This window comes from Odocoileus virginianus, chromosome 28 (genome assembly GCF_023699985.2).
Source record: "Odocoileus virginianus isolate 20LAN1187 ecotype Illinois chromosome 28, Ovbor_1.2, whole genome shotgun sequence".
Classification (NCBI taxonomy): domain Eukaryota; kingdom Metazoa; phylum Chordata; class Mammalia; order Artiodactyla; family Cervidae; genus Odocoileus; species Odocoileus virginianus.
The window spans coordinates 5,022,077-5,043,995 of NC_069701.1; the positions used below are offsets into that span (position 1 = coordinate 5,022,077).

Here is a 21,919-nt window from a genome sequence, read left to right on the forward strand (position 1 = left end):
CATTAGGCCTAAGGAACAGATAGACCAATGAATGATTTTAGTGCTTTTTCTAGTGTAGGAAGATGCAGGAATCCAGGTTCATAAAAATTTCTCCTGAAATACTTCTAACTACATATGAAGGATTTCTTTTCTTTTTGCCTGTTTCCCCAGAGCACAGTCCTCCTCATCTTGATCTTGACCCTGAGCTCCTTTCAGGGTGCACCATCGTCAGCAACGGCGGTGGCTATGGCTTGGTTCTTGGAGAACTGGGTGCTGGGTGACACCCTTTGCTTCACACACTCATTGAGAGAGTATCTGTGTGTTTTTTCACACTTATCCCCTGCCTGATGGAGCACAGGCTGCTCAAACAAAGCAGCTGGGTGGCAGTGGTGCACCTGCGTTGCTCCTTGGACACAGGCAGGGTTAGTTCCAGAAAATTCTCACGTATGACCCATGACTGTCACCTAAGCACCTCTTATTTCCGAGCAGAAAGTTGTCTTTAGATCTGAGTTGCACAACCTAACAGGTTCTCTTTACAAACTAGATACGGTCCATCTTTCTTCACTCTTTAGTCTTCTTACACCCTGTCCCCCATCCCCACCTCAACATTCCATCTAGGAGACATGAAACTTCAGACTGGTCATGGCCCCTTGTGGTCTCAAGTGCCTCATTTATTGAATGGAGATAATAATATTGTACTCACATCACAGAATGTTACAGGTATAGCATTATATGTGAAAAGTACAAAGCATTGAATGTATGTAATATGGCTATATAACACGCTTCTAAAATTGTGCTTTATTTCATACTTGTGTGTGCTTTTGTCTTAACCACTTCCCTCTTTATAACCTTCTTAAAGACTGAAGTTGCGATTACTCAGTTGCTAATCTCTGTTTTTTCTCCTTTGTCCTATTTCTTTTTTTGCTGCAGCGGATAGTAATGTGCCTTACTCAGAGTAAACCTTCCATTTTTATATGCTGAATTACATAAGAGCACATTCATTTCCCCCCATTTATTTAATCTCCTTCAGATCAAATTCCTATGTGCGTCTCTCATCTCACACTGAACTTAGTCCATTTCTTGTGTTGATGTTGGATTCTGCAAGGGCTTGATGGTACTCTGGAGGCACTCGCTGCTGCCATTAAATTGAAGCATGTCTGGTATTTGCGGCCCTGTGCAATTCTTAATAGGCTTTTTCTGTGTACTAATTGCTACTGGTTCGTTGTTTTTTTTTTTTTTTTGGATGAAGAAAATCAGAGTTAGGATAAGTAACTTGCCTGTGATCCCAATGCTAGTGAATGACTAGAACCCCATGTTCCTGTCTTCTTGCCTAGAGTTATTTCAGAATATCAGAGAGTAGTTATTTAGGGTGTGGGAAGGGTGTGTGTGAGGGCTGGAAAGCAGATAAGTAGGAAAGAGGTAACTTCATGATTCCTTACTCTGTTCTTTGTTGGTCAAATAAAATGTCCTTTGTTGTACCTTTTAAGAAGTGTTGAGAATGAAAAATAATTTTTCTTTACCTTTCTATGTTCTTGGCTGAAACCCCCCACAGTAATGAGATAGATTAACAATATTAACAATAAAGATATTTATATCATTAGGCTGACTACCCAAATTTGCTTTTTTGGACAGTTATTATTTTTTAAGAAAGTTATTTTTACTAAGAAAGCAGCTTTAAAATGGCAGTGTTTTACATATATATGTGGCTTTTTAAACATAAAGTTATCTAGAACTAGGCAGTCCACAGAGGGTATGGCAATTTTACAGTCATCAAAGATAAGTGTTTAGGCCATCAAGTCAACACGTATTCAGGCACCAAGAAGGAAGGAAGAAGGGGACAGGGATAAAGAGACGCAGACAGCTTCCTTCAAGGAGCCTTCCAGTTTTTCTTCTGTTTGGCATCTGCAAATACCTCTTTTGATTGTTACACTAAAATCTATTTATAGAAATTTTGGTTAGCTGGTTTATAGGTCTTAGTTATGAGGTTATACTTTCATCAAGGAACACAGCAGTTCTTTCATTGAAATTGAAATTGCAGTTGTCTATTGAAATTGGACATTTCAATAGAAAAGAAGGAAAAAAAGGAGGGATGGAGTGATTGGTATTTTTTTAACTTTTTATTTTTTATTGGAGTATAGCTGATTAACAATCTTGTGATAGTTTAAGGTGGACAGCAAAGGAACTCAGCCATACATGTAGATGTATCCGCTCTCTCCCAAAGCCCCCTCCCATCCAGGCTGCCACATAACATTGAGCAGAGTTCACTCACCTGCTATAGAGTAGGTCCTTGTTGGTTATCCATTTTAAATATAGCAGTGTGTACATGTGATTTCAAACTCCCTAACTATCCCTTCCCCCTGTTCTTCCCCCCTGGCAACCATAAGCTCATTCTTTAAGTCTGTTTCATAAATAAGTTCATTTGTATCGTTTCTTTTTAGATTCCACATATAAAGGATATTATACAATATTTCTCCTTCTCTGTCTGACTTATTTCACTCAGTATGACAATCGCTAGGTCCATCTATGTTGCTGCAAATGGCATTGTTTCATTATTTTTAATGACCGGGTGATAGTCCCTTGTATGTATGTACTATACCTTTTTTATCCATTCCTCTGTCAGTGGACATTTAGATTGCTTTCATGTCTCGGCTGTTGTAAACAGGGCTGCACTTTTTCTAACTGCACTTCCATTTAAATCACATTAGGCTGAACATAGTTATGCAGCCAAAATTGATGCAAGTCAGTCCTGGATGTGTAATATTTTAGCTGGGCACTTTGCTTCCCTGAATAACATTAATGTTTTGTTACTAAGCAATAACACCTGAATGTCCATCAACAGATAGATGGATAAAGAAGATGTGGTATGTATATATGTAATATTTTATATGTAATATATGTAATATTTTATATAATTACATATATACATATACAATGGAATGTTACTCAGCCATAGAAGAATGAAATCATGCCATTTACAGCAATATGTATGGACCTAGAGATTATCATGCTAAAGCGAAATGAGAAAGACAAATATTATATAATAATCCTTATATGTGGAATCTAAAAAAAATGATACAAATGAACTTATTTACAAAACAGAAATAGACTCACAGACATAAAAACAAACTTATGATTACCAAAGAGGGGGAAGGAGGTACAAATTAGGAATTTAGAATAATACATACCCACTGCTGTATATAAAATAGATAACCAGCAAGGACCTACACTACATAGCCTAGGGAACTCTAATCAGTATTCTACAATAACGTATAAAGGGGAATAATCTGAAAAAGAATAGGTATGTGTATATGTATAACTGAATCACTGCTATACATACAAACACACAAACTAACAGAACAGTGTAAATCAACTATATGTCAATTTAAAAAAATAAGAAAGAATGGAAGGATGAATATTGAGTGAGCAGTTAGCAAGTTTCATTGTAGTTAAGAAGGATTTCACACACATAGACATACACATGCACACACACACACATATATTTGAATATACAAAGTAATAAGAGATTCCTTTGATATTGTTGTAGACTCTATACTAAAACCTGACCAGAGCAAGAAGGGAAACAGGGTCAACTTCTTTTCTGTTTACATGGTAAAGGTTTCAGGAAATATTTTTGCTTTTGACTTTACCATGGAGAATAGCATTATTGAATTTAGACACAATAAAACAAGATATTTTAATTTAGTCCAATATATAGTAATAAAATAAATCAAAGCTTTAACTAGTCCTTGGCTCACCCTCATGGTCCTATCTACATTTCCCTTCACATTAATTAATATTTCCCTCAAAATAGGAATGCTTTGAAGTGGTGTACTTGTTTTTATATTGATAGTTCATAAGCTCTTTTTGTTCCTTTAGATTTATCACTATGAGAAACAACGAAATGAGGCCTGGGCTGTCACAAAGCTTAGACACTAGATTTAACATGCTTGCCACATATTATAGCCACTTAATTTAACTCATTTTCATTTTTCTCCCTCCTTGACTGCCTTCTCCACAGGCTATATATTGATGGTCCCTTTGGAAGTCCGTTTGAAGAGTCACTGAACTATGAGGTTAGCCTCTGCGTGGCTGGAGGCATTGGAGTCACTCCGTTTGCATCAATCCTCAACACTCTGCTGTATGTCGTTTTGATCCATTATATTAGTCCACATAGAGAGCTGTCTATTTCAGACATCTCTATTAGTAAGACGTAACTCCTTACAGAATTCTTCTACTTGTTCAAAAAACCCTATTTACAGGTTGATAAGGGGAATAAATGAGTGCTTCTCAATATGTGGTCTATGGCTTTCAGCATATTCTCTTGTAAAATAATAATCCGTACCACAATTATGCCTTACTCTGTCTTTTTCCTCTATTAAAGTCATTCCACTGGCCCCTATTTCTCTGCTTTCTCATCAGGGGTAAGTGGTATTACTAATTCATTTAGTCAACAAATATTTTTGAGCATTTATGTGCAATTGATCTTATAGTTACTGCTAATGTAGCAATGAGTGAGTAGTGTCTCTGCCCTTGAAAAGTTTACTTTCAAATAGGGCAGGCAAAAAATAAACCAGTGAAAAATTCACAAACAACAGCATTTCAGAAAATATTAGAAGTGTGGTGAAGAGAAGAAAGATTAATGGAATATAGAAATAAAGGGTCAGGGTTATTGTAGAGGTATCGTCAGGAAATCCTCTCTGAGGAGATGACAAATGAGCATATCATTCCTGAGTCTGTTACTCAGCAGATTTATAACAGACTGAAGAATAGAAATTTCAGAGGTAAGATTGCTTAAGCAGGATATACTTATTCAGTTATTTTAGTTTTGGTTTACAAGCAAAAATTAATGGACAGGGATTATCATGAAACCACAAGCAAAATCTATTCCATTCACTTTTCTAAGAAAACACAATTTTCATTAAAAGCTTGTTTTATGAAGTATGAAAAAAGAAATAATAATTTGAAGTGATGTGTTTGAGTGATATTTCGATTTTAAAAACTTGATATAAATTTGGGACTTTGGGGAGGTTCTTAAAAAATTAACTATATTCCAAATAGAAATTAGTTGTTTCTGAAAACATATTGCAAGTTATTTGGACACCTAAAGTTTAAACAAGGGAATAATATTTTGTTAACTTCAAGCTTACTTCATAATTATAAGGAGGAATCCAGACTTGGAATTGTGAATTGCTGGAATGCATTACATAGTAGGTGGTTGTGAAATCTCTTTCTTTAATGATTATTAAGAACGGGATAAACAACCAGCTTTCTGGGATGGTTTTGGCTCATTTTGCCTGGAACCCAGGGCAAGATGACCACTGGCGCCCTTCTGAGTGATAGAATTAACAGAAAAATAAGAAAACTTTTTTCCTGAGATGCAGAGCTGATCCAAGAGTTTAGTTTATTGCCTTCAATTGGAAATGGGTAATATGCATATAGTATCCACAAGCATGAGCACTTTAATTCATGGATTATATTATATCTCTGACTCAGTATATTATATTTTAAATTAATTTGAGAGTTAGAGTAAGTGGTGTATCAGATACTAGAATGTAAATGACTGTTTTCTCTGTAGGTTACTTACTAATGAGAAGCAAAATTTCAAGGATATAGGGATTCTTAATTCTTTTGCCATCATAATCAGTTCTGTGTTATTTCATTTTTAAAGGGATGACTGGAAACCATACAAGCTTAGAAGATTGTATTTTATTTGGGTATGCAGAGATATCCAGTCCTTCTGCTGGTTTGCAGACTTGCTCTGTGTGTTGTATAACAAGGTAAAATTAGGTTTGTTTTTACTTTTGCAGCCTTTTCTAATTTTAAAAGTAGCCATTTTATTTCAGATTATAAAAGTAATAGGTGCTCACTATAGAATAATATGCAGAGGAGTAGTGAAGAGGAAAAATATTCCTTAAGCTTAAATAAAAAAAAACGGAGATACAATCTTTTAATAATTTGGAGAATATCTTTCCAGATATTGGTATCTGTGAATTTGTATATCTAGGACATGTTTTAACATAGAATGTTTTAACATGGAAATGAATGCATATGGTTGGTAATACATGCATATTGGAAACATATTATGCAAATGTGAATGCAAATGGGATTGTGACTGAGGACAGATGGAAGAAAACATCTGCAGACAATTAATGTTACAGTTTTCAGCCTTTATTCTCATAGTTCGTATCTCCAACTTCAACATTCCAAGTGGATCATCAGCCAACTTTTGGCCCAGTATACAGAATTTCAAAAATCCCAAATTCTAAGCTGTATTCCTTTCAGAGATGAAAGCAGGCATTTTCGTCCGTCTTACCTGCAACTTTTACTTCTCTGTTAATATATCTATTTTTTAGGTTATTCAGGTAATACATATATGCATCGTTGCTACAGATTTTTGTAATAATCTACTTGAAGCAACATCTCTGTCCAATCCATGTAACCAGATGTTACTCATGAGCATTCTGAAAATTCTATCATACTATTTATATTGTTCCGCAAATTGCTTTTTTAAAGTGTATTTCTATCTAACCAGACACAAAAGGGCAAATATTGTGATTCCTTTTATATAAGGGACCTGGAGTAGTCTAATTCATAGAGACAGACAATAGAATGGTGGTTGCCAGAGGTTTCCCAGAGGGCAAATGGGGAGTTACTGTTTAATGAATATAGAGTTTCAGTTTGGGAAGATGAAAAAATTCTGGAAACGGATTGGTGATGATGGTTGCACAACAATATGAACATATTTAATGCTAATCAACTATATACTTAAAAACAGCTAAAATGATCAATCTTATGCTATATGTATTTTACCACAATTTAAAAAAAAAAGTGCCGATTCCTGGGACTCACCAAGGGCCTGCTAAATCAGGAGAAAAAAAGCAGAGAGATGAGAAGCCACTGAAAGGATTTGAGCAGACTGATATGATTGTAGGTCATCTTGAGAGTGAATGTGAAAATACAATTCTCGGGATACTGCAGCTTCCAGAGGAGCAGAAAATGAGTAATAAGTCAGGAAAGGAGATTAATCAGAGTGGCCAGTGAGGTGGTAGGAAATCAAGAGGTAGTAGTTCTGTACTTAAGGTTAAGAGGGGAAAATCTTTCAAGAAGAGCATGGTCACCACTTTCAAGTATGTTTTCTCTAGATTAATGTCTAAAACCGGACTTCCTGAGTTGGAGGCTATGAGGACTTCAGGAAAGAATTTAAATTTGTAATAGATACTGACAAAATGCCCCCATAGATGCTAAAACAATTTACATTTCCACCAAAGGATATAAGAGAAATTTACTCCAAATGTTATATTACCGATCTTTTACATTTCTAGCCATTTCTTAAACTAGGGGATCTCACTGTATTTTTCCTTGAAACAAATGAGATTGGACCTCTCTTCCTATGCTTATCAACCACTTGTACTTCTTGTTGGAGTTCCCATTTCTACCTTTGTCTGTTTTTCTAGATTAAAATTTCTTTCTTGAAAAAGTATAGAGCTTATAATTGTATCCAAGAGCACATTTAAATAATAGATGCTTTGTGGGGCAAGTCGCAGAGCAGAAAAGGAATAAAGGAAATAATATATAAATGGCTGGATAGTCAAAGTAGCTGAATCTTAAAATTTCTTCTCAAGTTTTTTGGCGGATATCTTTAATCCTTAGGAGTCCATGGAATAAATAATATAAATGCTTAAAACTAGTGTAAACAATGTGGTGTTGATTATCTTCTGCACACACCTCTACACACCCGTTTTGATTTTTCACATCAAGGGGATGGACACTGGTCCTTCGACCCTCTGAGGATGATGTTAAAAAGAAAAGGCTTTTATTATTTTCTGCATTTGCAAATGAGTTACCAAATTTAGCATGTGTGTGTATGTGTGTGTGTGTTTTAGTAGATACTATTTTTTGTCTACAATGAGGGATAAGCTAAAGTGGAGACATTGATATTAAAAATGTGTTCTTTAAATTTGCATTCTTCCCTCTGGAGCCTGTGGGCACTGAACACGTCCTTGATGCAGCAGTTATTGGCGTGATCTCAGAGCAGCATCCCAGGAGACATTTAAGACAAAAATAAATGCAAGTCATGTGTTTTGTGAGGGGCTGTCCATTACTGGTACTTGGAAATTCCTCCAGTCCCTCACAATTAAAATCCGTGCACCCTGATTCAATTCCTAAAGGGCTTTTTTTTTTTTTTAATAACTAGAGTTAACTTTAAAATGACTTTAGTTTTTGGATATAGTTTGAGGCATCTGTGGCATGGAATATAATGATTATATTATGGGTTCTGAGAATCATCACATCACTTTCAAAGTAAAATAGGTTCTTATTGGGATTTTATAATTTAGCATTGCCACCTATCAGAGAATGTGTAGTTTTAGTTCTGGAGAAAACCTGTGAGATGAGGTCATTGTCCTAATGAAGAAACGGGGACCTATGTAAGTTGACTACCTCTCTAGAAGTCTCCAGGTCAGACAGTGATGGCAATACAAACAAGTCTCGTAGTCCCCTTCCAGGTGCCCTTACTACTGTAAAGGGTGCCAGAGGGGTGCTGGAACCTCACTTGGTCACTCTGTATTTGCAAAATAACTTCTTTTGCATTCCTAAAACTTTCAGTTTGAGTCCCCGTATATCCCTTAAAAATCATTATTTTCACGCTCTATAGAAACAGTTGTTGTTGTTGAGTTACTAAGTCACGTCCAACTCTTTGCAACCCCATGGATGGTAGCACACGCGTCTCCTCTGTCCTCCACTATTTCCTGGAGTTTGCTCAAATTCGTGTTGAGTCAGTGATGACATCCAACCATCTCACCCTCTTTTGCCCTCTTCTCCTCTTGCCCTCAGTCTTTCCCAGAATCAGTGTCTTTTCCAATAAGTCACCTCTTCACATCAGGTGGCCAAAGTATTGGAGCTTCAGCAAGTCTTTCCAATGAATAATGGAAACAGCACTTGGAATCAGTTGGTTCATTTGCTGCAATAAGATCCAGCAAAACTGTCCCATCGCCAGCAAACCTACTGTTCACACTGATGCTCAGGAAATAGTTTGGCTGCTGCAAATGTGCTGGTCTCTTCTAGGCCTTTCCTCAGGGCCTACACATCAGACACTCATCTCTGTTCTCCAGAATGCACCATGGTTGTTGTGTTCCTTCCTTCTCTTCTGATTTTGAATTCTTTTCCTTCTCTTTCAGCATTTCTTTGTTTCAGGGTGGTGAAAGGAGACCCTGAGAAGAAAAATATTTTTTTAAATGTAGATTTCACAAGTCTGGATTCAGCCAGAGCAAGGCCAGGGTCATGAGCAGATTCATTTTGCCTTCTGGATGAAAGAAGCATCTGGGTCAAAACCCTTTTACCCACTTTGTTGAATTCACTTTTCTTCAGATATTTTTCTTGGTCCATTTATTTTTCAAGATATCAAAGTGTTTGAGAGCTTTCCCAGATGCTTTTATTTTGGCAGATACACTCTCTGCCTCATACATTTTTATATAAGGGAAAAATCAGTGCTGCATAGGAGGAAGGTGGGAATGGCTCCGTTCCTACCTTGTTTTCATTTGTTTTGGTTTCTGTGATGCCTAGCATGCATTTTGTGTATCACTTTTGACTTTTTTGTAAAGAAAAACATGTTCTTTCTGAGCGAAATCTTGAGTAACATTTAGACTCAGCAAATAAAACAAGAAATAAATGAGAGGATGTAAAGGAATATTACTATAGCATTTAGCATATTTGATTTTGTATCTCTGAAGATAGCAGAACTAATCTCATCCATTTCCTTCATCATAGCTAATTAAATCTGCCAGGGACAGGTTATTAATGTTAGAATGCCATGTATGTGGTGCATGTACACGTGTGTATGTATACACATTTGCTCGTAGTTGTTGGCTGTGGTAAGACCAGATACATCTTAACAGATTGCAGAATCACATACGTTAGGTTAGGAGAGAGTCTGTGAATATAGAACACAGTTTAATGTCTATTTACTTTTATGTCCTCTCAGTTTTGGCAAGAGAACAGACCTGATTATGTCAACATTCAGCTGTACCTCAGTCAGACAGATGGGATACAGGTATGTGCCTGGATGTTACTGTAAATTAAACACGTCTCTTGAGAACAGAAGATTTACTGTAGGGGCTGTGCTGGAAGAAAATTTCTGCAGGTGGTTTGAAGAGACAGTTCCCAGAGGAAAGCCACTTTTGGAATGTATCCAGCAAACTCATGGCTCATCCTTGAAGTCAACCGTTTTCTGCCTTTCATCTGTCCTCACCTGGGACTGAAGTGGACCTCTGAGCTCATGTCTCTCCTTTTCACCGTCACCTCCCTAGAGATGAGAACACAAGTGAATAGTCTTGTGATCGTGTTCACCGAGGGGAGGTTTTCTGTGGCAAGAGAAGATAAGGTCATACACAATTAAGTTTGTTTCTCTTCAAAGGAAACTAAAAAATGAAACATCCATCATGCATTATTTACTTCACTGCTAGACGCTATATTGAGCATCTCATACACATTATCTCATGTAATTCCAACAGATACAAGAGGTAAATGATATTTTGATCCCCATATCATAGATGAGGAAACTGTATATAGACAACTTTGAGGAGATGTATAGCCGTATAAACCTGGGCATGAATGTTTTCACAAGTTTTATTGTTGTATTTTCCATCTTATATTTTCTGTAATTCTTTGAATGCAAAATATGAATGCTTGACTGTTACTTCAAAACTAATCTAAGCCTATTTTTTTAGTCAGATTTCTACCCTACTTGGTATGTAAAAACATTTTATTTTATACTGTCATGAAGCAAATCAGTATCATTATGCCTCATGGTTTTGCAGTGATTAAGATATGAAGCATAAATTACATCTTGTTCTCAGTTTGTCTCCCTGGGACTCGGACATTTTTCTTTCTTACTTGACTCTCTTTACCATCTATTCAGATCTAATACTCTTGTTAATTGCAAACAGCAGTCCATTAGAAGTTGTTTTTTGATAGATTCCAAATTTGGAACTCTGCTGTAATAGACTGTCATGTTCAGGATCATTTCCCCAAATTTATGATGACAATTTGCAGTATCTTACTCATATAATGAGCCAAATATGACAACTTTGCAGTACAAAAATGCTTCAACAAAGCTTATGTGTTGCGCGCTCTTTGAGAGTAGGCAATTAGAATGCATTCTTTAATGCTGCAGTGGCTTCAAGCAACTAACTGAAGTCTAGGAAAGTCAGTCATTTGTACTAATGATATTCAAGAAGATAATGGATTTTAAAGGGAAAGAGGGAGGAAATGGTACTTCCAAATGATTATACTTAATAGGTTGCCATTTGACACTTATATTCTTTATGCCATAGCAATTTAGTAGGAAACACAGCACCAGGAAAGATGATGTTATAGAAATGAATTATTTGCCCAATTCTGTATCATATAAAACATAGTGCTTTCGTTTTGGCAGAAGATAATTGGAGAAAAATATCAAGCACTGAATTCAAGACTTTTTATTGGACGTCCTCGGTGGAAACTTCTGTTTGATGAAATAGCAAAATGTAACAGAGGGTAAGTACTATTCCTCAAAAAATTTGACATGTGGCTAATGATCAAATTAAAATATTAAAGATTACTTAGTAATGGGTTTGCAAATTACAGAGTCACTTAAATACTCAATTATCACTACTGAAGATGGAAGCAAAGCAAGAACCACAAGTATCTGTAATGCCAAATAATTAAAACTTGGCTTAAAAATAGTCTATGAAGTATTTATGAGCCAAACTGTCATACCTACTTTTAAATTTGCATAGATCCATATTAAAAAGAGTGTTCATTCCCTTAGCACAAATTAGGTCATCATTGGGGAAGTTTTTGTAAATCACATTAGCAAACAAGGGAGCTCTTCAAATAGTTCTGGTGCACTTAAAAATTAGATTTTTGGTACATTTTTACCAGAATGAATACATTTTTAAAAAACTGTTAGTTTTTAAAACTCTTAGAGATTTTAATATTTCTCTAAATCAGAAATATTTCCAAACATTTTTTCTTGAAAGCTATAATTCAATAAAAAAATCTTAGAGTTATGGGCTGTATGTCTATGCTCTGAAGAGATTACTGTTGAAAGAAAGCATTCATTTTTGGGTACAGAATAGGGAGCCTGTTTGGTAATCTGTAAAATTACCATAGTGCAGGGCAATGATCTATACAAATTCTAAAAGTATTTTGAAAACCATATACCCACTCACACATTTTAAAGCTGGCATTGAAAAAGTTTTATCAGAACTTTAAATAGTTCCAAAGGCTGCAATTTCTAACATATTGCAGATATTGACATTTTAAAATTAATGTAACTTTTAAACATATCTGCTGGAATCTAAATATCATAGTTTCTTGAAACCATCCTCATATATTTGTGTCTTTTGTAACTTTCATGGTCAGTTCGAAATTTTATATCACTCTTTTGTCTGCTGGCACTAGAACTTATATCCTGCCTAACCTGCAGAATTTTACCAAATTCAGTATAATTTTGCACTTTAATAAATTATACTTTTGCTGGTAAACTAAACACACTTACGCAATAAGAATGTATATAAATTGAAGATTTAATTTTTAAAATTTCCTGTGACTCTAAGGAATCAGATCATTTTTTTGTAATTATTAATATATAGCTGATTAATTCATAATTTTGAAGGTATATTTTGATAAATATAAAAGGGTATTTGATTTTAATTGAATGAGGCAGTCTGTTAGATGAAAAGTTTTTTTTTTAAACTGCAGTTTATAAATTTATGGATGATTATGATGTATTGAAATAATCTCTGATTCGTCATGGTGTTTTGGGGTCATCTTCAGAGACTTTGTTCTAGGATTCATGGTTTGAAACCCCTTAAGCAAAATCTATAAAGGAAAATAGTGACTCATGTAATTCAAACTGCATCCATGTTTGAAAGCACTTCTGCATTTCCTTCCCTTCATGAAATAACTGGGTTAAAGACGAAAGCATATTTTAGAAAGCAGAGGTCCTTTGTAATATACAGGGTTCTAGTTAAAGGTGAAGTATTGGATAAAGAAAAAAGTTAACTCAGTTTTGGGTAATATTCTTTCCATTCTTTCTTCAAAATCATCCACCTTAGATGTGATAATCTTCTCATACTCACCTGAGTCTTCCCATGTACCACAGACTCCTTCTTCCCTAATGAAATTTCAGTTCAGTTCAGTTTAATTGCTTAGTCATGTCTGACTCTTTGTGGCCCCATGGACTGCAGCATACCAGGCTTCCCTGTCCATCACCAACTCCCGGAGCTTGCTCAAACTCATGTCCATTGAGTTGGCAATGCCATCCAACCATCTCATCCTCTGTCATCCCCTTCTCCTCCTGCCTTCAATCTTTCCCAGCATCAGGGTCATTTCTAATGAGTCAGCTCTTCGCATCAGGTGGCCAAAGTACTGGAGTTTCAGCTTCAGCATCAGTCCTTCCAGTGAATATTCAGGACTGATTTCCTTTAGTATTGACAGGTTGGGATTCTCAGCCTGTCCAAGGGACTCTCAAGAGTCTTCTCCAACACCACAGTTCAAAAGCAGCAATTCTTCGGTGCTCAGCAAGAAATTACAGTGGGATTTTTGGTTTCTTTGGTTAGTTCTCCAGAGTTCTGCTTTGTTTCACTGTTCATATTGTGAGGGATTTTGTGTTTGTTCGGTTGTTTGTTCATTTTCTTAAAAAAACAAAGCTGATTTAAGAAGAGCAAGTGTGTACCATTGTATTGTACCACTGTTGACATTTTGTATTAGTACAACACTTTCACTTTGTGTTTTTGCTTGGGGCAGGCACCTAAAATGCATTATTTTTTGAAAGATTTTTATGTAGCATTACTAGAATAAGAATGGATCAATATCTTAAGGGTTCATTAACTGGGAAAAGGCACTATTTAAATAGAAGTCTCCATTTTAGATGTAAAATTTTGGTTAACTTCATAGACTTAAATTCCTGAGAGAATATAAAGAAGTAAAAATACAGAAGAGAGTCATAGAAATTTTCACAAATGTTTGAGAGTGGTTACTTCCTTGTATGTCTTTTTAAAATAATTTATTACACATGAGATTCAGTTTCCTATCATTTATAATAAAAATATATGTCATAACTTAGTTGCATGTACACATCACGCAAAGGGGGAGATAAATAATTAACTTTATGTAACCTTTGGAGTAGAGAAAACTCTTCTGTGATTGGATGAAATGTCTTAGACATATCTGTATTTTACTACTTAATGATATTTTGAAAACAAAACAAATTAAGTGTACCTAGGTTTGTTCTCTGACATTTGCTCCTGTGTCCCTGAGTCATGTCACTCAAACCTTCTGAATCTATAATACAAGGAGTGAATAATCTCTAGGAGTGAATAAACTTTCATTAAATGAGATCTTACACTTTAATAATGCATGGAAAAACAACTGTTGGTATGATAGGAAAATATTCACAAATATGTTGAACATTTATGGAACTAGTTGCCAACATCTGTCCCCAAACAACATTGTCTTCTGGCACCTAAGTTTGTCTCTACCCATCTCTACAAAGTTTTTGTAGGTAAATCTCTAGATGGTTGTTGGACTGCTGTAACCTAATGAAAATTTGTGCAAATGAATTAAAAAGATAGATTGTAGATCTTGAAAAGTTGTAGGATGTCATTGTTAGTGAAAGTGACATGGGAAAACTCTTCAAATAACATAAAGATCTCCTAGAGTTAAACTACTTAACAATTGGATGACAAAAATTTTTTTTTAATCATATATGGTGCTTTAGAAATAATGTTTTATTGTGAAGTATTCAAGATATGCCTTTAGGATATCTGCAAAATTTGAGAATGTGAATCTACATTTGCCTATGAAAGCCAAGAAAGCAAATGGTATCTTCTCGTCATAATGCAGTGTTGATAGAGACTGTATACAAATTGTATAAAAACAGTTCAGTTCAGTCGCTCTGTCGTGCCCGACTCTTTGCAACCCCATGAATCGCAACACAGCAGGCCTCCCTGTCCACCACCAACTCCCAGAGTTTACTCAAACTCATGTCCATCGAGTTGGTGATGCCATCCAGCCATCTCATCCTCTGTCACCCTCTTCTCCTTCTGCCCCCAATCCCTCCCAGCATGGGGGTCTTTTCCAATGAGTCAACCCTTAGCATGAGGTGGCCAAAGTACTGGAGTTTCAGCCTCAGCATCAGTCCTTCCAATGAACACCCAGGACTGATCTCCTTCAGGATGGACTGGTTGGCTCTCCTTGCAGTCCAGGGAACTCTCAAGGGTCTTCTCCAACACCACAGTTCAAAAGCATCAATTTTTCGGCATTCAGCTTTCTTCACAGGCCAACTTTCAAGAGGCTTTTTGGTTCCTCTTCACTTTCTGCCATAAGGGTGGTTTCATCTGCATATCTGAGGTTATTGATATTTCTCCCAGCAATCTTGATTCCAGCTTGTGCTTTTTCTAGCTCAGCGTTTCTCATGATGTACTCTGCATATAAGTTAAGTAGGCGTGGTGACAGTATACAGCCTTGACATACTCCTTTTCCTATTTGGAACCAGTCTGTTGTTCCATGTCCAGTTCTAACTGTTGCTTTCTGACCTACATACAGGTTTCTCATGAAGCAGGTCAGGTGGTCTGGTATTCCCATCTCTTTCAGAATTTTCCACAGTTTATTGTGATCCACACAGTCGAAGGCTTTGGCATAGTCAATAAAGCAGAAATAGATGTCTCTGTATACAAAAGATACTGTCTCAAAAATGAAACAAAATGTCTCATTCCCTTTTCATCTTAATGACAAATATACTATTACTGTTTTTTTGATGATTATATTTTTTTCAGTAGTACAGTTTTATTCATTTTAAGTAATCTATTGTGTCTAGCCCTGGTTTTAATAGTAACCTACATTTTATCAAGTGTAAGAATTTATTTTCATACTTTTTTTTTTCTTATTTTCTTCTGCTCCTTTGGATTTAATTAGCTCTTCTTTTACTAGTCACTTTAAGATGGAACCATAGCTCACTGATTTTAGATCTTTGTCTTTTTATAATAAAAATGTTTAGTACTATGAATTTCCCTCTAAACATCACTTTAGCTACATACCACAAATTTTGATGTGTTTTATTTTTATCTTTACATACATCAAAATGTTTCTAAATTTTTCATGTGATTTCATTCTGTCCCACTGGTTATTTATTTATTTTTAAAATTTGCACTTGTTTGTTTATTTTTGGCTGTGCTGGGTCTTCCACTGCATGGGCTTTTCTCTGGTTGTTGTGTATGGGTTTTTCTTTACGGTGGCTTCTCCTGTTGCAAGCATGGGCTCTAGCACGCTCAGGCTTCGGTCAGTTCGACATGTGGGCTCGGTAATTCTGGCTCTGGATTAAAATATTGTTCATTTGTCCAGCTTTATTGAGAAATAACTGACATACAGTTGTGTACAGTGTAACAATTAGATATCTATCTGTTGCAAAATGACTACCCAAATAAAGTTAGTTAACATATCACCTCACATAAGTTTGTGTTTGTGTGGCGAGAACTTTTAAGATCTATCTTCCTAACTTTCAAACATACAGTATAGTATTACTAACTATAGTCACCATGCTGTCCATTACATCTAGAGCTTACTCCTCTTGTAGCGATAAGTTTGTAACCCTTTGTCCATCTTCACTCAGCCCCAACCTCCCCCACCTGCCTCTGGCAACCTCCAACCTGCTTTCTGTCAGTTTGGGGTTTTTAGATTCCGCAGATGAGTGAGATCATACAGTGTTTGTCTTTCTTTGTCTGAGTTATTTTACTCATCATGATGCCCTCAAGTTTCATCCATAGTGTTGCAAATAGTAAGACTTTCTTGTTTTTTATAGCTGGATTTTATTTCAGTGTGTGTTTGTATATCACATCACATCACGTTTTTCTTTGTCCATTCATCCATCTATGGACACTAAGGCTGTTTCCGTGTCTTGACTATTCTAGATAATACTGCCATAAACATAGGGATGCAGATAACACTTCAATACAAGTGATTTCATTTTCCATGAATATATAGACAGTAGAGGGACTGTTGTATCATATGACAGTTTTATTTTTAATTTTTTTGAGAAACCTCCATTTGATTTTCCATATGGGTTATATCAATTTACATTCTCAGAAGTGTACAAAGATTTGCTTTTCTCCACATCCAGGCCAACATTTGCCTTTGTAAAAATGTCTATCCAGTTCTTCTACCTATTTTTTAGTTGTGTTATTTGTTTTTTGACATTTTATGAGCTGTTAATATATTTTAAATATTGACCTTTTATCAGTCACATCATTTGCAATTATTTTCTCCCATGCAGTAGGCTGTCTTTTCATTTTGTCAATAGTATCCTTTGCTGTGCAGAAGTATTTAACTTTATATGGCCCCATTTATTTTTTTAATCAATTAATTTGTTTTGATTTGAGGCTAATTACTTTACAATATTGTAGTTGTTTTCACCATACATTGACATGAATCAGCCATTGGTGTACGTGTGTCCCCCCATCCCAAACCCTCTCCCCACCTCTCCCCCATCCCATCCCTCAGGGTCATCCCAGTGCACCAGCCCTGCTTGTCTCATGCATGGAACCTGGCCTGGTGATCTGTTTCACATATGGTAATACACGTGTTTCAATGCTATTCTCTCAAATCATCCTACCCTCGCCTTCTGCCACAGAGTCCAAAAGTCTGTTCTTTATCTCTGTGTCTCTTTTGCAGTCTCACATATAGCATCATCGTTACCATTTTTCTAGATTTCATATATATGCGTTAATATACTGTATTTGATGTTTTTCTTTCTGACTTACTTCACTCTGTGTAATAGGCTCCAGCTTCATCTACCTCATTAGAACTGATTCAAATGAACTCTTTTTAATAGCTGAGTAATATTCCATTGTGTGTATGTACCACAGTTTTCTTATCCATTTGTCTGCTGATGGGCATCTAGGTTGCTTCCATGTCCTGGCTATTATAAACAGTGCTGCGATGAACATTGGGGTACACATGTCTCTTTCAGTTCTGGTTTCCTCAGTGTGTATGCCCAGGAGTGGGATTGCTGGGTCGCATGGCAATTCTATTTCCAGTTTTTAAGGAATCTTCACACTGTTCTCCATAGTGGCTGTACTAGTTTGCATTCCCACCAACAGCATAAGAGGGTTCCCTTTTCTCTATGCCCTCTCCAGCATTTATTGTTTGTAGACTTTTTGATAGCAGCCATTCTGACCAATGTGAGATGGTACCTCATTGTGGTTTTGATTTGCATTTCTCTGATAATGAGTGAAGTTGAGCATCTTTTCATGTGTTTGTTAGTATATGGCCCCATTTATTTTTACTTTTGTTTCCTTTGCCTTAGGATACAGATCCAAAAACATATTACTGTGATTTATGTCAAAGAATGTACTGCTTATTTTTTCTAGAAGTTTTATGGTTTCCAGTCTTATATTTAGGTCTTTCATCTGAGATTATTTTTGTGTGTGGTTTGAGAAGTGGCTCTAATTTCATTCTTTTTACATGTAACTGGACAGTTTTCTGAAAACCACAAACCAAATTCAGCAATACATTAAAAGGAGTATGCCCCATCACAAAGTGGAATTTATCTGAGGGATACAAGGATGGTTCAATAACTTTATATCTTGTATGGTTGGTATATCATAAACCAATGTGATACTACATTAGAAAATTGAAGAATAAAAATCATATGATCATCTCAATAGATGCAGAAAAACCTTTTGACAAAATTCAACATCATTCAGTGAATTTAGTATAATTCAACAACTCTTCAAAAGATAAAATCTCCAAAAAGTGGATAAAGAGGGAACATAATTCAACATTCTAACCCTATATTATTAGCCTGCAGCTAATATCTTACTCAGTGGTGAAAAGCTGAAAGCATTTCCTCTTCTTGGATTATGATTATTATTATTTATTATAGTAAATTATATTAATTTCTTCTATATTTTATATATTTCAGATATGTAGCTTGCAAATATGTCTCCCATTCCCTACCTTGCCTTTTCATTTTGTTGGTCATTTGTTTTACTATATGCAGAAGCTTTTCAATTTGATGTAATCCCACTTGTTTATTTTTGGTTTTGTTGCTTGTATTTTGTTGTCAGTTTCACCAGAAATTATTTGGTGTCAGAAATTATTGCCAATACCCCTGTCAATGAGTTTTTCCCCTGTGTTCCTTCAAACATGTAATGGTTTAAGGTCTTGATGAAAGTGAAAGAGGAGAGTGAAAATGTTGGCTTAAAACTCAGCATTCAGAAAACTAAGATCATGGCATCCAGTCCCATCACTTCATGGCAAATAGATGGGGAAACAATGGAAACAGTGACAAAGTTTATTTTTGGGGGCTCCAGAATCACTGCAGATGGTGATTGCAGCCATGAAATTAAAGGACACTTGCTCCTTGAAAGAAAAGCTATGATCAACCTAAACAGCACATTAAAAAACAGAGACATCACCTTACCAACAAAGGTCCATCTAGTCAAAGCTATGGTTTTTCCAGTAGTCATGTATGGATGTGAGAGTTGGACTATAAAGAAAGTTGAGCACCAAAGAATTGATATTTTTGAACTGTGGTATTGGAGAAGACTCTTGAGAGTCCCTTGGACTGCAAGGAGATCCAACCTGTCAATCCTAAAGGAAATCAGTCCTGAATATTCATTGGAAGGACTGATGCTGAAGCTGAAACTCCAATACTTTGGCCACCTGATACAAAGAGCTGACTCATTGAAAAAGACCCTGATGCTGGGAAAGATTAAAGGCAAGAGGAGAAGGGGACGACAGAGGATGAGATGCTTGGATGGCATCACCGACACAATGGACATGAGTTTGAGCAGGCTCCGGGAGTTGGTGATGGACAGGGAGGCCTGGCATGCTGCAGTCCATGGGGTTGCAGAGTCAGACACGACTGAGTGACTGAACTGAAGGTCCTGGAGTCTAGTCTTTGATTTCTTGAGAATTAATTTTTGGGGTAATATAAGATAGGGTGCAATTCCATTCTTTTACATGTGAATATCCAGTCTTCCAAACACTGTGTATTGAAGAGACTGTCTTTTCCTCTTTGAGTATTCTGGCTTCCATGAATTGAATTACAGTCAGGGCTTCACAGGTAGCTCAGCTGATAAAGAATCTGCCTGTAATGCAGGAGAACCAGCTTCAATTCCTGGGTTTATAAGATCCCTGGAGAAGGGAATGGCTACCCACTCCAGTATTCTGGCCTGGAGAATTCCATGGACTGTATAGCCCATGGGGTTGCAAAGCATGGGACATGACTGAGCAACTTTCACTTTCCAACAGTTTACCTTTGCTTTCTATTTATCTCATTTGTTCTTTCCTTCTTTCTTTACTTTCTTTTCAATGTATTACTTTTTTATGATTCCATATTTTTTCTCCTGTAGTGGCACACTAGCCTTACTTCTCTGTTTGACTTTAGTTACTTTCTTAACGAATTTTTTCCCAAAGTGCAATCCTTGAACTAACATAACTTGGAAACTTGTTGGAAAAACAAATTCTTAGAGCTCTATCCAAGATCTACTGAATCAGAGCATCTAGGAATAGGGCCTTGCTATCTGTGGTCTGTGAAATATCTTAGGTGATGCTAATGAAGTTGAGATTGGAGAAGCATTTCTGTAGCTTTATATTGTATAGCATTAGCTTATCACAGTGTATTTCAAAGAATATTATCCTACTTCATGTACTTCCATCCCCTACATCTCTTTGGCTTTTGTTCTTATTCATCTTTCTTCTACATATACTATAAACGCCATAATTTATTACTACTTTTGTTTTAAATATCAATTATATTTTAAAGATATTAAAAATTAGACAAACTATTCAGTATACTTATTTACAGATTCACCATTTATGGTGTCCTTCATAGCTTTGGGTAGATTTACATTTCTTTTTTTTCTAGTTACATGCAAATTGCTTTACTTCATAATATATTTACTCTAAAATGTCATACCTACAATAGTTTTTGATTATAATTCAGTTTTTTAATTTATTTTTATTGGAGTGTAGTTGATTTACAATGTTGTGTTACTTTCTGCTATAGATTTACATTTCTCTCTGATTTCTGATGAATTCCATTTATATACCTTAAAGGGCTAGTTCACTGGGGATAAATTCCCTCACCTTCTGTTAGAAAAGTTTGTATTCTATCTTTAATTTTGAAAATTACAGTATTTTTGTTTGGTATAGAATTTGCTTGAGATAGAGTAGTTGACCTTATTTGATCTTTCAGCACTTTGAAGATTTCACTTCATTGCCTCTGACTTACACAGTTTGTGACAAGAAGTCTATCCTTCATCTCCTACTTATTATTTGTAAATGTGTCTCCACCCCTACCCCTGCCAGCTGCTTTTGTGCTGTTCTCTTTGTAACTGATTTTCAGTTTCGTTTGTAGCCTCTAATGTTATATGTATGTGCATGTGTGTGTGTGGATATCCTCCTTAGGGTTCATTAGATCTTGGATTTGTTTGTTTTATCAAATTTGCAAAACTTTTGGCAATTATTTCTTCATTTTTTCTTTCCTTTCTGTCTTACTTGAAACTATGATTACGTATGTGAAAGATTGCCTGGTATTGTCCCTTTTGACCTTGAGGCTCCATTTACTTCTCTGCCCAATTTTTGCTCTTTCTGTGCTTCCATTTAGATAGATTCTGCTTCTCTATAAGTTTGCTTATCTTTTCTTCTTCAGTGCATATTCTTCTGTTAACCCATTAATTAACCCATAGTATATTTATCATTTTAAATTTACATTTAATCTTTAGTATTTCCATTTAGACCTTTAAAAAATATTTTTCCTTTCTCATCAAGCTGATGCTTAACCTTAAACATATGAAGCATGTTTCTCATCACTGTTTCTATGACCATATCTGGTAATTCCACCATTTCTGTCATTTTTGACTGATCTTTTCTTCTTTATTAGTTTGCTAGGCCT

General features: G+C 35.8%; 2 protein-coding genes across 2 annotated transcripts in view; one reads left to right on the forward strand and one right to left on the reverse strand.

Annotated features, from left to right (window-relative positions):
- The window catches only part of NOX4 (NADPH oxidase 4), a 177,373-nt gene that overhangs the window by 143,140 nt on the left and 12,314 nt on the right, over positions 1-21,919 (forward strand). The window contains exons 14-17 of the mRNA XM_020883024.2: positions 3,998-4,117; positions 5,648-5,756; positions 9,959-10,027; positions 11,411-11,511. Of these exons, the coding sequence (XP_020738683.2) occupies positions 3,998-4,117; positions 5,648-5,756; positions 9,959-10,027; positions 11,411-11,511 (399 nt within the window). The remainder of the gene's footprint in view (positions 1-3,997; positions 4,118-5,647; positions 5,757-9,958; positions 10,028-11,410; positions 11,512-21,919) is intronic.
- Positions 9,860-21,919, reverse strand: part of TYR (tyrosinase) — a 163,154-nt gene continuing 151,094 nt past the window's right edge. The window contains exon 5 of the mRNA XM_070457145.1: positions 9,860-10,279. Coding sequence (XP_070313246.1) covers positions 10,272-10,279 — 8 coding nt within the window. The 3' untranslated portion in view covers positions 9,860-10,271. The remainder of the gene's footprint in view (positions 10,280-21,919) is intronic.